The sequence below is a fragment of the Hippocampus comes genome, unplaced genomic scaffold, assembly GCF_001891065.2.
Source record: "Hippocampus comes isolate QL1 unplaced genomic scaffold, H_comes_QL1_v1.1 scaffold122, whole genome shotgun sequence".
Taxonomy (NCBI): domain Eukaryota; kingdom Metazoa; phylum Chordata; class Actinopteri; order Syngnathiformes; family Syngnathidae; genus Hippocampus; species Hippocampus comes.
In genome coordinates, this window is record NW_017842059.1 from 1,379,633 (window position 1) to 1,394,597 (window position 14,965).

Sequence of the window (14,965 nt, forward strand, 5' to 3'; positions counted from 1 at the left end):
CAGATGGCGCCCCGTGAGAGTGGCTCCCTTTACAGCAGCTCCTATACTTTTTGTTCTTCTATTTTCTTCCTTTCATAACTTTGCTGCTGTAAATTGGGAATTTCTTCATTGTGAGACGAATAAAGGTTTTCTTATTTTTATTTTTATTCTTATGTGGCCTGCGAAAGCAAATCAAACATGGCGACTCCCATGATGCTTGCTAAAATATGTACCAACATTTCAAATTGTCATATGGAATAAATAAGAGAGATATTGTAAACATTTTCTTGTTGCCAAACACCCCATTGCAGTAACTTAAGCAATAGTTGAATAAACCCTTATTCTGGACTTCTTTATATGATTTCAGTATTAATGTTCCTCCAAGGGAATCGGTAACTAAAATGTGGCCCACAATGAAAATGGGTTTGACACCACTGTTCGAAGGTTTCCAAATATGATTAAAACTAGGGTTAGAGTTTTAAAGTAAGGTTTCACACTTTGTTTGGTGCTTCAGAATAGAGTTTTAAACTTGGTTACTGTTTAGAAGTAGAGTACAGATTTTAAAATAGGGTTTTAAATCAGGATTGAGGGTGTAAATTATGGTTAATGTTTCCAAATAGAGTATTAAACAAGGGTTGGGATTTTAAATTAGGATCAGTGTTTCCAAGTAGGGTTTCGAACTAGGGGGAGCGTTTTATACTAGCATTAGAGTTTAAAAGTGGGGTTTCAAACTAGGGGTGGGGTTTGAAATTGGGGTTTTAATCTATGAGTAGGGTTTCAAACTATGGTTTTAAATAAGGGTGAGGGTTTCCAAGTAAGGTTTTAAACTAGGGTTAGGTTTTCAAGGGGGTTGAAACTAGTTTTATAATCGAGTTGTTTCCTCAAAACAAACAAACAAACATTTTTTTTTCTGGGGAGGGGGGGTAGGGGGGTGTCAGCATCTACACTTTAACCCGCAATTTTACTTAAGTAGAAGTGTAGAAACAGTACTTGTGCTGAATCTAACTTTGTGTTTTTTTTTCTTTAACTTCTTCTGTCCGGAGTCCGATGACTTCAGCCAAGTCTGCTTGTCAGTTTGACAAGGACTCCTGCTGAAGCTTGTTACAGCACTCTGCTGAGTCACCAAAACACCAAAGCGGTCTAAAACAGATGTGCACGACTGTCATCAGGGAACCCCAACAACATACACACCTCCAGTGCAAACCACAGGCGCCCCCACCAAAATAAATAATGCAAGCTCAACAAAATTCGGGGTCTCCGTCCGTGGGCGTTGACATGGGGAATTCCTCGCTGCCTGGGAAATATTGACGAGAGGAACGTGGGAGAGGAGTGACCTCCGGTGGACAAAAAAAAACACTACACAAAAAAAACGGGACTTGGACAAAAGTATTGGGACGGTTCCGCCTCGAGAAAGTGAAGACTTTCGTCAGGATCTGCCGTTCTACGTTCGAGGTGGCTCGCAAGTACCAGGATATGGTGCACCTAATAAAGTGGGTTGTGATGTTTTTGTCTCAACGCAACATTGATCGAAGGCTCAGAGAACCAAAATAGGATACTCAACTTTGCCACGGACTGTGCACATGGCATGGGAACAGCAGATCGGAACTTCAACGAAAAGAAACAAAAAGCTTTGGTTAACTTAATTCATGGTTGACTTAATTCAAACACTGACATTTACAATGTTTCGTTTTGGGCAAAAAAGGGGACACGCAGTCGAAGATGACGTGCTTGTTTCAGTGTAGTTTTTAACTACTCGTTTAATGCATGCTGCACACAAACTCCGGTTTGGGAATGTATTAGTGATGTGTCGTTCGCGAACGAACCGGCTCTTAAAGCCGGCTCTTTGAAGTGAACGACGAGAGCCGGTTCCTAATAGGGAGCCGTCCTAATAGGAGCCGACTTTTTTTTCTCATGTTTTTTTTCCCCCCTTTCGGTTAAAGCCGCACGTGATTGGTCAAGATCCGTGGTAGAAGAGGGAGGGGAGGGTTACACACGCGCTGCAGTGAAGAGAAAGGGGAGGAGTTAGAGACACACAGCAGCACACTGTGAGCAGCACACGAACAGGAGAGACAGGGAGAAGAGAGAACTCGATAGCGCTACAGAGAAAAAAAAAAAAAACACACGGTGGAAAGTGGAAAGGTGAGAAAATGGATAGGAAACGCAGAGAAATTTGGACTCATTTCAACTTAATTGATAGTTCAAAGGCAGCATGTAGACTGTGCAAGGTTAAAATATCCAATATCAAATTTTAATTTATAATTTGTGTGGTAATCAAAGCTTACTTATGTTGTTTTACTGTAAATAGCTACAAGCTAATAAATATAGACAATCAGAGATTGGAACTTTTTGTTGACCTTGATTTGAGATGGGTCTTTGTTTTTGTACTTTGTAATTTATTTTTTGTAGCACTCCATGTTGTGTATGTTCAGAAGAATATAAATAAAGCCATAAATATAGAAATAATAAAGATTTGATATACTGTATATTTTTTTACATTAGTAATTCATTTTACACATAATTCATTTTACACATAATTTTCCATTATTTTTGGTAGTAAATTAATTTAAGCAACAAAAAAACTGAGGAGCCATTTGGGAGCTGAAAGAGCCGGCTCTTTTGAGTGAGCCGAGCCAAAAGAAGCGGCTCTCTCAAAAGAGCCGGAATTCCCTTCACTAGAATGTATAACTGTGAGGTTTTCGAACTTTTTACAATTGACGTTAAAGTGTTGATAGGTTCAAATGGTGAACGACATGGCTTACCTGTTTTGTAGGCCTGGTCACGTGTCCGTGGGCACTTTTGTCAATTTCCGTCGATAATGGTCACGTGACGTGTCCTTGGGCACTTTCAGTCGATAGCAGGGGGCGGTGCTGCATGAAATGTCAACCTCAGTGGATGGCTGAAAGCAGGTTCATTATTCTGCTTTATTCTGATTCCATGAACACAATTATTAAAAAGATGATCAAGTTCAGACTTGTCGGGGCACATACAACATATTACAGAGGAAGGTTATTAAAGTTAAGGAACACTAACAAAATACACCGAAAAAAGAAAAATCTATATTTTACACATATAAAACTTCATGCATGAGCTTCCAGGATTTTTATATATATATATATATATATATATATACATATACACACACACACACACACACACACACACACACACACACACACAAAACAAAAACAGGAAAAAATTCCCAAACTATGAACAGCCTATAGAGTATCATGACTTTTGCCATTCCTGAGCGTCTCTTAAGAGAAATGACTGAGAACCATGGAACATTTTTATTGAACATACAAACCAACCATTTTAAAGACTGCTCAAAAATCTTGCGGCATTACAAAAGAGGGCGCAATCAAAAGTCAAGTCACCGACGTTGGCCACGTCTCACTTGTGATTTAAATACAAGTCAGAGCTTCTCATGGAAATGAGGCAGGACATTTCCCTGACTCTCTTCATCATATCTACAATCTGCTGGCCTTCCTCCCGAAGCACATCTTGCACCACTTTCTTCTGCGGGCCGCTCAGTGAAATGGAGGCCCGCCCGGGGGTGGCGGCAGCGCCACCGCCCAAGGGTGCGTCCTTCTCCACCTGCGTCTTCTGGTACTCCATCTTCATCTTCACCTGCTTGATGCAGATGTCCAAGTGACGGAGCTGTTCGCTCATGGCCTGCAGCTCTTTGCGCATGTCCATCTCACTGTTGGACAGGATGGGCAGGCGGCTCTGCTGGCCGGCCAGCCCGCGCTTGACACGCTCGGCCACGGCCTCCTGCCGGTACTTGGCATCCTCATACTTGTCGGCCAGCCGCTCGGCCGCCTCGCGCAGGCTCCGGCGCTCCTCTCGGTACTGCGCCATCTCCTCCAGCTGCTTGGCCCGCTGACCTCGCAGCAGCTTGATTCGCTTCTGGAGCTCCTCGCGCGCCATATCCTGCTTCAGGATGTACTCCTCGCGGAACACCTGCGTGGCTCGGCTCAGGAGCTGAAGGCGTTCCTGGGGGGACGGCTCCCCGTCGCCGGCCTGGACAAACAAAAAAGAATGAGACTTTTTTTTTTTTTTTAAACATCTGTTCTGTCACTTAGTCACAGAACACTTGCAGTGGTCCTCAAACTTTTTCTGCTAAGCCACGAAACAACAAAAACAAAACATTCCAAATAGAATCATTATGATCAAGAAAATTCAATGAAAATTTAAAATGTATGTCAAATATTTTGTAAGCTACCATCAAAGTTTTGTAGAGACTGTAAAAGATCCTTGGATTGTGGAATTTGGATTTGGAACGTGACACAGTTACCAAGATGTCCCGGATGAGATGAACAGTTCGAGGTTGGAGTTAGTTGATTAGACAAGAAATGTGGAAGCAGTTCAACATGTAAAATGTCCCTCCATTTGAGAATGTCGGTGTGAAATTTTGGAAACACGGTATGGGGAAAGTCAGAACAGTTCCCAAAATGTCCTGAGTAAGCCAAACATTTTAAAGCTGGAGCGCTCGCAATTAGTTTAGGAATGTCAAAGTAATTAACGATTTAGGGAATATCAAAGTAATTAATGATGTGTTGGAATGGTTTGAATCAGAAGAATGTGGAAGGAGGAGATGAACGTGTAGCATCTCTTAAATTGGGTATTCCAGTGTGAAGATTTCAGATTCAAAAACAGTTCCTAAGATGTCGTGAATGTGCTGAAGAATTTGGTTCGGTTTCGAAATGGTGAAAGAGGATACGGAAAATCTCTGTTAAATTTGGAAGTTTGATCGTGAAAAGTGTGCCACTTTGGGAGCGGAGGAACACGGAAAATACTTTGGGTCTCATCCCCTTGAATGGGTTCATTTTGAGACGCCAAAGATCATTTCTCACGGCTGGAACTTTTGTGAATCTTTTGAAGTTTGAGCCATTTAAATCAGCTGAGAAGGGGGAAGCGGGTGCGTCCCAAAAAGCGCAGGACGACCTAAACGGAAGTCTTGCCTTGAGCAGAAGTGGGTTGGCGGAGCCTCTGGCCAGGATGTTGCGGACGTGCTGCTCGAAGGAGCTTCCCGCCAGGCCGCGCAGAGGCGAGCTGACCGAGCCCGGGTTGGACTGCGTGCACAGCAGTGGGGGCGAGGGCGCCCGCACGGCGCTCAGCAACGGCAGCAGGATGCACTCGTAGGCGGCGCTGACGCAGATCATGGTGGCGCCCAGAGCGAGGTCCGCCACGATGAGGAAGCCCTGCACCGGCGCCGGGCGGCTGCTGGCGAGGGGCCGCGTGCATACGATGTGCTCCACGGCGCAGCGCCGCTCGGCGGCCAGCTCGGGCAGGCCATCCTTGTTGTCGTCGTGCGCTCGCAGGAAGGTCTGCAGCTTTTCCAGCCAGATGAGGCCCACGCTGTGCACACCTGCCTCGTGGGTGCAGTGGTAGCGCCGTGGGCACAGTGGGTCCCGGTGCAGCCGGATGGGGCAGGTGAAGTCCGACTCTTCCTCCGCGTTGTCGCCCGCTGCCACCCTCAAGGTGAGCTCCAGCTCCACGCACTCAAACACGTAGAGGGCCGGCACGCCGCCCGCTATCCACCTACGCTTGCAAAATAACGACAATGATCAAAAGTGGAAAAGCTCATGGGAATCCGTGCGACAATAAAACAGGACTTTTCAGGGCAAGAAACTTTCCATGGAGAAAAACAATAACTTGTGGGGAGGAAATGGAATTGACTAAATTGACTCACGTTTCAAAAGTTGGAAATAGTCCATATGAATTTGTGAAAATTGGCAGGACATCATGGGAATTAATGAGAACGAAGCAGGCGTTCTTAGAACCGAAATCCATGATATTTACAGACTTATACAAATTGGATGCTTTCCTGGCGAATTAACAGGAAACTTGGCCTGACCGATATGGATTTTTGAGGCGATTGGAAATTCAGATATTTGGCAGTTTAAAATGAGAATAACTAAACAATTATCTGATTTATATTTCCATGTCTTTAAAGACTCCACATAATCAATCTCAGGTACGTGTTTATTTTTTTTCCAACAGTTAGAGCAAAAAAGGGTATGAAAATGGCTGGCACGAAATGAGTCAAATTACACTCAATATCCACCCCGTGCCTGACTTACCACTGTATTCTAAACAAAACTTGTTGGACATGTTTCCGGAAATGTTCCACCCCTTCACAAGCCCTCCATCCCTACCTGGGCACCGTGTCGTCGTCATCCTCAGACTCCAGGACGACGCAGTGGTACAGAGTGCCCGTTTCCGTGGCGATGACCAGGATGCTGGGCACGCAGGGCAGGCAGAGGATGGCGCAGGCGTCGTAGCCGTAGTTGTCCTCGGCCGCCGGGTACATGGGCAGGGGCCCCACGCGCTTGCTCACGCTCACCATGTTCACTTGGCTGGTGTGGCACAGGTAAGTCTCGCCGTTCTCGTAGAGGATGTAGAGGGGGTAGACGGGCCTCTCCCTGACGTAGGACACCGGGCCGAAGTCGAAGGCCACGGCGATTTCCCCCAGCGAGGCCGCGTAGGAACGGGCTGGCGCCCGCACGCTGCCGTCGTCATCCGACTGCGACACGGGTACCACTTTGACAGGAGCCTCGGGGGCCTTCAAGCCGTAAAAGCGGATGGTGTTGTCGGACGTGAGGAGCACCAGCAGCGGCTCCCCGGTCTCGCTCGGGTACCAGGCCGCCTGCCGGAGACTCACCGACGGCGAGCTGGTGAAGAAGCGCTCGGCCACCGGGGTTGTTTTGCAGTTGACGCGGCTGCGCCCCCCCTCGAACTCGGACCGTTTGCCCCACCGCTGCGGGAGCTCCAGCACCGAGGCACCCCGCTGGCCCACGAGCGCGACGTGGCCGTGCGTGGGGCTGAGGAGGAGCTGGCACACCGGGAAGCGAGGCGGGTTGATGCACAGCAGCGTCTGGAAGCTCCCGCCGAGCTCCTCAGCCGCGTTCAACTGGCGCAAGCTGGTCGTATAAAACACGCGGTCCACGTCATCCCACAGGAAAAAGTCGGCGCCCAAACAAAAAGTCAAGTTCTTCGCCAGCGCTCGCTCGGAAGTCTTGGGCTCCGAGTCCAACTTGTCGCGTATTTTCTTGAAAATTTCGTGATTTGCCAAGCCGTTGAGCCAGCGGTCTGCGCCGAATGCCGCCATCTTGATCGGTCAACAAATGGGATGAGGCGGGGCATCCTAAGCGTGATGTATACATAGACCAAGACACGATCGGATTGGCCGTTAGTGCGATACGTCAGCGCGTTTGCCATATTTGATGGGTTACATGTAACGCAAATTATTTGCCAGAATGTCATTCAGCGACAATTTACAAAGGTGGGTCGTAACCGGGGTTGTAATTGACTAGTTTTGACATTTGTTGTTTAATTTCAGTTAGTTTTAATTACTTTGGAGAGCCGTTTTGTTTCATTTTAGTTTAGTTTTTATTCGGTTCAGCAGTGTATTTAGTATTTGAGGTTTTTTTTTAAATACATATAGTTTGTCAAGTGTAAGATTTAAAAAAAAGGTCACTGGGTGTTAGTGGTGTCCGACACAACTTTTTCACTTCCAATACAATACTGATATTGCATTTTATAGTCCCGTCCGATAGTGATATCAATCCAATGTATCAGCAGGAATTACACATACATACATACATACATACATACATACATACATACATACATACATACATACATACATACATACATACATACTTTTATTTAATTTTTAGTATGTAACGTTAGAAGAGACTTGATCAAGGGAGAGTGGCTGCCTTTACAGCAGCTCCTATACTTTTTGTTCTTCTAATTTCTTCCTTTCATAACTTTGCTGCTGTAAATTGGGAATATTTCCATTGTGAGACGAATAAAGGTTTTCTTATTCTTACGCACGGTCCCCCCAGGAGAATGCAGTCACATTTCCACATCCAATATGTCGGAGAATTTGACGAATGTTTCAAAGACTAATCTGATATTCCTTTCACTCATTGCCTCTGGGAAGCGCTTTCCGGTTTTACGACAGACGTCTGCCGCATTGCGTCGACCGGTGTCGTGCTGTAATTTGCAGAATCACCATGGCGTTGAGGGAGACAGCGGGGCTGTACGAGACGCTGAAAGCTGAGTGGAACAAGAAAAGCCCCAATCTCAGTAAATGTGGCGAACTACTCACGAAGCTCAAGGTACAGACTTATGATAGGACTGTTATTGTTGAAGTGTTGGAGTCGAACCTGTATCGCGCGTTTTCTTTTTTACGGCTACCATTTCGCTAGCTACGTTAGGTATCAGGGCTAAACTTGCTAATTTCCGAAAACGCTGAGAGTTTATGTGGTACATGTTGAAGCTTGACGTTGTAATTAAAACAAGGAAAGTAGTATTTGGTAGTCTAGTTATCAAAAATACGCACAAACGCACCAAAAGTGTTGTAGTGAGCGTTCAAATGTTTGCACTTTGTTTATTATGTCGTTGACTTCGCAACTGTCATTCAAAAATAATCACACTGATACCATTTTGTCACTCTCAGTTTCTTGTATCGATCGATTTATTAATTTTTTGTCTCTACTTTCCAATATGTTGTGATCGTGACATATCTTAAAATGTTTCGCGTACGTTTGTATATCACGGTTATTTATATACTTACCTCTTTAAACGAATTATACTCATATGGCTGTAATAATTACAGTGGGGCTAAAAAGTACCGGTATATCGTCCCACCAATTGTGCCAGCTCTCCCACATAAAAAGATGAGAGGCCTGTAATTTTCATCAGAGGTCTACCTCCACAATGAGAGATAAAATGAGAGAAATAAATCTGGGGCTCCACGCAAGATCTCACGCCGTGGAGTTAAAATGATCACAGGAACGGTGAGCAAAAATCCCAGAACCACACTGGGGGACCTAGTAAATGACCCGCAGAAAGCTGTGACCAAAGTAACAAAAGCCACCATCAGTAACATACTGTGCAACTCAAATCCTCCAATGTCACCCTGCTTAAGCCACTGCCTGTCCAAGCCTGTTTGAAATTTGCTAGAAAGCATTTGGAGGATTCAGAAGCGGATTGAGAGGATGGCATATGGTCAGATGAAACAAAAATAGATTTTTTTTGGTAACAACTCCACTTGGCGTGTTTGGGGGAGAAAGAATACTGGGTTGCATCCAAAGAACGCCACCCCTACTATTAAGCATGGTGGTGGAAAGATCATGCTTTGGGGCTGTTTTTCTGAAAAGAGACCAGGACGACTGATCCATGTGAAAGAAAGAAAGAAAGAATGAATGAATGGGGCCATGTATCGACAGATTTGGAGAAAACGGCATTAAAGATGAAATGCGGCCGTGTCTTTCAGCATGACAACGATGCCAAACACACCATCCGGGTAACGAAGGAGTGGCTTCGTAAGAAGCATGTCAAGGTCCTTGAGTGGCCTGGACGGTCTCCAGATCTAAACACCATAGAAATTTTTTTCTGACCCAATATTTATTTTCCACCATAATTTGCAAACAACTTCTTTAAAAATTAGACAATGTGATTTTCTGGATTTCCCCTCCCGCCCCACATTTTATCTCTCATAGTTGTGGTATACCTACGATGAAAATGACAGACTTCATCTTTTTAGGGCGGAGAACTTGCACACCTGGCGGCTGACGAAATACTTTTTTGCCCTGATGTATATTTCAGGAAATATGATGAATGTCTGCTTATTTATAATGTTCCGTATATTTATAATACCGTTTACCGCCTCATAGGTGTCATTACTGGAGCTGAACTTTCTACCCACAAGTGGCTCCACGTTCACCAAGCAGCAACTTATTTTAGCGCGTGAGTATTTTCTATGTCAGTAATCGATATAAATTCAGATCTATGATGAACCTGTCATTTTTTTCCCCTCTCTCTCTCCCTCCAGGTGATGTTCTTGAAATTGGAGCCCTATGGAGTATCTTGAAAAAAGACATCCCCTCCTTTGAGAGATACATGGCTCAGCTCAAATGCTACTACTTTGACTACAAGTAGGATTTATCTCTATATATTTTTTTAAAAATCCTTAAAGCAGTATTTTACATACTTTTTGAGCCAGATTTACTCACAAATTGTGAAATCTGAGCCTGTTTAGTTGAATGCAAAGCTCTTCTGTTGTATGAATGGACCTTCAGCCATCGAGTGGAAGAGCATTGATCGTTCTGCCTTTACTTTACAGGGAGGAGCTGCCGGAGGCGGCCTACATGCATCAAATTCTGGGACTCAACCTGCTCTTCCTGCTCTCGCAGAACCGCGTGTCCGAATTTCACACGGAGCTGGAACGGCTGAGTGCGCGGGACATTCAGACCAATGTGTACATTAGGCATCCTGTGTCCTTAGAGCAGGTAAAACTCTGATTTGTTTAGTTTTTTTTCTCCCCGAACATTGTTCCGTTTCCTCATGTGGCCATTGAAACACCATGTCTGGAAGTATACTGTAAATACTAAAGGACAAAGTATTTTAAAACAGTAAAGGATTTTTTTTCCTTGTAAGCATTAAGGGACCAAAAGTGATGTGATTTTATTCGTCTATTTTTTTAAATTAATCACTCGATTAATCGTGATCAATTAAAAAAAACCTCAACCTCGGTTCCTGTACAAATGCTGTTGGTCTCTCGTGGTCTCTTCCAGTATTTAATGGAAGGAAGCTACAACAAAGTGTTCCTGGCCAAAGGCAACATCCCGGCAGAGAGCTACACCTTTTTCATCGACATCCTGCTCGACACCATTCGGTAAGGAAGGCCTTGGGAACCAGCAGCCAATGGATTCTTCTCATCTGTTTCAAATCACCCTCGAGGAGAAAAGAAACAGAGATACCTTGACTCACAAGTGCCCATATTAGGAATTTTTCATGTCGAAAGCTGTTGCATCTTTTTTTTTCTAAAGCAATTTTGAGTTCATTTCTTCAAATTGTGTGTTTTGTTTTATTATGTATTTATATTTTACAATGCACTCCTCATTTGAAAGCGCAACAAAAACTTTCGGATGCTGATTTGACTTGTGAGCTTGGTTACGGAACAAATAACACTCTTCAGGTACCATTGCACGGTGAACATGACGATGATGACCAAAAAAAGCTTTTTTTTTTTTGTTCACGCAGTGACGAGATTGCCGGATGCATCGAGAAAGCCTACGAGCAGATTCAGTTCACCGAGGCCACACGTGTGCTTTTCTTCACGTCGTCAAAAAAGATGACCGATTACGCTAAGAAGGTACCCGTGCTTTTATTGATATGCAAATACAATATGACCACCCTCACCAGGAGGTGCTGTCGACCACAAGTCACACCCAAACGCTCACAGACTAACCGGCCAACCCGATTCCAGCTCCTGACATAATTTTTGTAGCAATTTATGCTCCATATATGCTAAAAAAAAACCTCAACCAATGGCTGTTTTGAAAGCATGCCACTTACCCAAATGTGTGCTGCCGTTGTCCTTCAGCGCGGCTGGAGCCTGAACGCGGCCGCTTGCTACTCGTTCAGCAGTCAGCAGCAGCGCACGGAAGAGGTCAGCATCCCATCCACAGAGTTGGCCCAGCAGGTCATCGAGTACGCCAGGCAGTTGGAGATGATCGTCTGAACCAACCCGCGATATGGGACACAAGCTTTCCTTTCAGATTATTATTGCCTTTTTTTTTTTTTTTTTTTACTCCAACTTGACAAAGTTTACTGTCTTTCTACGATTACACGTGATGTCGTACGTCTCGCAAAAGTCAAACAGTACTCCTAATTGTAATTAACTTGATTAAAAAGAGGAAAAAAACAAGTTGTTTTTTTTACTTTTTCATGCCGTGGCTCTTTGCAACTAAAATCCCACCATGTTTTTGTCAATTGGAGGCAAAATATGTTGTTCTCTGCCTACCAAGTTATTTTGAAGGAAGGAAAGTAGAATCTATGGGTGCATGAATAAAGACCACCTCTAAGGGGGAAGGCAGGAAGCAACGAAAGAAAGGAGTTCAAAAAGGAAGGTAGAATTTTATCTTAAAATCAGGAAAGGTGTAGCCATGTATGAGTGAAAAGCAGCTATGGGGGAAGAAAAGCAATAGGTTGCGTGAATAAAAAATGAGTGAAGGAACTAAGGTTTGAAATTAATAAAAGAGGAAAAGGGATGGCAGAAAAGTGACAGGATAGAAGGATGCATGAATTCAAGTGAGTGAGGCAAAGGAGGCAGGAAGAAAAGAAGGTGGGAGGGAAGAGAAGAAGGAATCAATGACGGGAGGCATGAATAGGGAAGGAAGGCAGAAAGTTGTTTTTTGCACAAAAAGAGATGACAGGATGCTTAAAGAATGTGTCGGATGGAATGAAGGAAAGAAAAGGCAGAAAAGTAAAAGATGATTTGAAGGAAGGTGTCATGAAAGACAGCAGGAAGTACAAATGCATGAATAAAAAAAACAGGTCTGGCAGAAAGAAGGTCGGAAGAAAAGGAATGTGAAAAGAAAGCAAAGACGCACATACAAAAATCAGATCTGAGGGACGGAAAGAGGTCAAGAAGGAATACAGAAGCGTCCGTTTCAGCGAAGGAGGCAAGGATGCAAGAGCAGGTATGAGTGAATGAAACAAGGAAGGGTAAAGCGCCTTTGAGGGTCGGAAGGATTTCACAGCCTACCATATCGCTACTTTTGTCCAATTTGCCATCTTCATCCTGTTGAGTCGCTGACCGACGCTGTCCATGGTCCTGCTATCTCATCGATCCTGTCGCGCGCACAGGCCCGCTCCACGCGTTGCCATCCCACTCGTGCACGAGCCTGTCAATGATTAGTGCGGGATGTGCAGCAGGTAGCGCGGGAGAGAGAGAGAGCGAGAGAGAGAAAGAGGAGAGGGAGGGAGGAAAGGACCGAGGGAGGGAGGGAGGATGCTGCCAGCGGAAAATGGCTGCTGCAACCTCCAGCCTGTCCTGATCGGCCGAGACAACGCCGAGGAGGCCCCGGCGGAGAGGCCGACTGCGGGGAGGCAAGCGAACGGATGCGGGGACGATGTGAGCCCCATCGGCGTGTGTTTGCTGCGAGGAGGCTGAGCACAGTGAGAGGAGAGCCCGAGGTGGGCTCCGGGGAGCGGGCAACGGCAAGCCATGGAGGGCGAGTAAGTCCCCCGGAATGAATCACGCTGTGTGATTTTTAAAAAAATTATTATCGTCATGACTAAAAAGCAAACAAACGTGCGTCCATGTGTGCGGGTGCTTTCTCCCTATTATTTGGTGTTCCAAAAGACGCCTACATGTCCATTAACACGTCATCTATACATGAATGAAAGGAGACTTCCATGAAGCGCGAGCAGGCATTAAGAAATAAGTCATAACGATCAAGGCGTTCTGTGTGAACTAGACAGCTTGACATGATGGAAAGAGGTAGGCACAGATGAATGAACAAGGAACAGGTTGTATCAACGTGTCTCGGCCTTTCATTATGATTTTTAAAGCCAAACTTTATGAATGAAATGTGATTCCCCTCCCCTTTCTCCCCTCTCCCCCCTCCTCTCCCACCGCACATCCTCCCTATCATCTCTCCTCCCCCCCTTAATCGCTCCCTTTTATAAAAAAAAAAAAAAAAAAAAAAAAACCAGCAACCTCGCCTTGTTTTTCGCTCCATTCATAAAAAAACCCAACATGTGTGTCTTAATGGCTGGCAGGAGCAGGGCGGGATGGAAGTGAGGAAGGAGAAAGGATGGGGGGGAGGGAAGGGAGAAATAAAAGCGTCGTCTGATGGAATTATCGCGATGTTTCCTGACGCCCCCCCCCCAAAAAAAACGTTCGTGCGCACACGCCGTTCATTGATGTTTTTAGCTAGGGAAACACGAATTCTTCCTTTTGTTGCCATTTTATCGCCTTGCACTTGAACGTCACATTTGCACACGCATGCACGGGTTGTGTTCGGAATCATTCATTCATACCCCCGAATTAAGTCCTATATGGAGATTTGGGTACAGTGCATGTTATATGGATAGTGTAATCGGGCTGAATGATTTTGAAAAATAATCTAATTGCGAGCCCCCAAACCCCCCCATTATAGAATTGAGATTTAACATGATTTTTTTTTTTCCAAGGTCCTCTTCCCATATATATTTTTTAGCAAACACAAACAGCAAACTAATCTGTATTACAAATTGACAATAAACAATATCACACTTATTATACATAAATGTTTCTGGATGGGCGGCCCAGTGGTTAGCGCGTCAACCTCACAGTTCCAGCTCCGGCCTCCCTGTGTGGAGTTTGCATGTTCTCCCTGGGCCTGCGTGGGTTTTCTCCGGGTACTCCGGTTTCCTCCCACATTCCGAAAACATGCATGGCAGGCTGATTGAATACTCGAAATTGTCCGTAGGTGTGAGTGTGAGCGTGGATCGTTGTTTGTCTCTGTGTGCCCTGTGATTGGCTGGCAACCAGTTCAGGGTGTCCCCCCACCTCATGCCCGAAGGCAGCTGGGATAGGCTCCGGCACCCCCCGCGACCCTTGTGAGGATAAGCGGATCGGAAAATGGATGGATGTTTTTTTTTTTGGATAGCAGCCTTATTGCAGCCTTCAGGATTTGAAATTTGCATTGTACTACATTGCAATGTCAACTTGAACACGATTAATTGTTCAACCGTACGCACTGTAAAAAATGTATTTTTTGGTCTGAAACAGTAATTTAAGTTGGAAAACTAAAACATAAATTACTGACATTAATTGCAACAATGTATAGTTCAGGCCAACAAAGTAAGCAAGGTGTTTTACTCATACGTTATATGTATTGGACAACCTTTCCAAAACCCATTTCTTTTTTGTGAAATGCAAAAAAAATTTTTTTCAACAAAGTTTAAAACATTTAATTGAATTCTTCAACTTAAAATGTTATCGAAATCTTGAGGTCACATTACATTTTTATTATTATTATTATTATTATTTTATTTAACAATGGATAGTGGACCACATAGTTCACTCAAATTTTTTGTGGTCACTACGGCATAGCAATTGAAATAAATGGAAATGCCATAAATGCGTCAGCCTACCAAAAAAAAAAAAAAAAAAAAAAAAAAAATTTTTCCAAATGTC

At 44.5% G+C, this 14,965-nt stretch overlaps 3 protein-coding genes across 4 annotated transcripts in view; 2 read left to right on the top strand and 1 right to left on the bottom strand.

The window, feature by feature from the left end:
* Positions 1 to 3,193: 3,193 nt before the first annotated feature.
* On the bottom strand, positions 3,194 to 7,275 carry nup88 (nucleoporin 88). Its single transcript, XM_019861506.1, has 3 exons — positions 6,138 to 7,275; positions 4,941 to 5,520; positions 3,194 to 3,999 (listed from the first exon to the last, which is right to left on the bottom strand). Exons 1-3 carry the CDS (start codon positions 7,088 to 7,090, stop codon positions 3,370 to 3,372), a joined length of 2,163 nt encoding a protein of 720 aa, XP_019717065.1. The 5' UTR covers positions 7,091 to 7,275; the 3' UTR covers positions 3,194 to 3,369.
* Positions 7,276 to 7,977: 702 nt separating this feature from the next.
* psmd8 (proteasome 26S subunit, non-ATPase 8) lies at positions 7,978 to 11,704 on the top strand. Its single transcript, XM_019861550.1, has 7 exons — positions 7,978 to 8,108; positions 9,669 to 9,741; positions 9,827 to 9,929; positions 10,118 to 10,283; positions 10,569 to 10,669; positions 11,038 to 11,149; positions 11,381 to 11,704. The coding sequence occupies exons 1-7, from the start codon at positions 8,004 to 8,006 to the stop codon at positions 11,516 to 11,518; spliced, it is 798 nt and encodes a 265-aa protein (XP_019717109.1). The 5' UTR covers positions 7,978 to 8,003; the 3' UTR covers positions 11,519 to 11,704.
* Positions 11,705 to 12,562: 858 nt separating this feature from the next.
* Positions 12,563 to 14,965, top strand: part of spred3 (sprouty related EVH1 domain containing 3) — an 11,179-nt gene continuing 8,776 nt past the window's right edge. Inside the window, exon 1 of one of the 2 annotated variants that reach the window (XM_019861521.1) lies at positions 12,563 to 13,017. In XM_019861521.1, coding sequence (XP_019717080.1) covers positions 12,901 to 13,017 — 117 coding nt within the window. In that variant the 5' untranslated portion in view covers positions 12,563 to 12,900. The remainder of the gene's footprint in view (positions 13,018 to 14,965) is intronic. The other variant, XM_019861520.1, reaches the window with a different exon arrangement.

Excerpts from the sequence above, each read along its gene's own strand:
- nup88 (XM_019861506.1), bottom strand. The coding sequence starts at position 7,090 with ATGGCGGCATTCGGCGCAGACCGCTGGCTCAACGGCTTGGCAAATCAC. Across the intron at positions 5,521-6,137 it reads GACGACGACACGGTGCCCAG|GTGGATAGCGGGCGGCGTGC; the intron begins GTAGGGATGGAG and ends TTGCAAGCGTAG. Across the intron at positions 4,000-4,940 it reads CCAACCCACTTCTGCTCAAG|GCCGGCGACGGGGAGCCGTC; the intron begins GCAAGACTTCCG and ends TTGTTTGTCCAG.
- psmd8 (XM_019861550.1), top strand. The coding sequence starts at position 8,004 with ATGGCGTTGAGGGAGACAGCGGGGCTGTACGAGACGCTGAAAGCTGAG. Across the intron at positions 10,670-11,037 it reads ATCCTGCTCGACACCATTCG|TGACGAGATTGCCGGATGCA; the intron begins GTAAGGAAGGCC and ends TTGTTCACGCAG. Across the intron at positions 11,150-11,380 it reads TGACCGATTACGCTAAGAAG|CGCGGCTGGAGCCTGAACGC; the intron begins GTACCCGTGCTT and ends GTTGTCCTTCAG.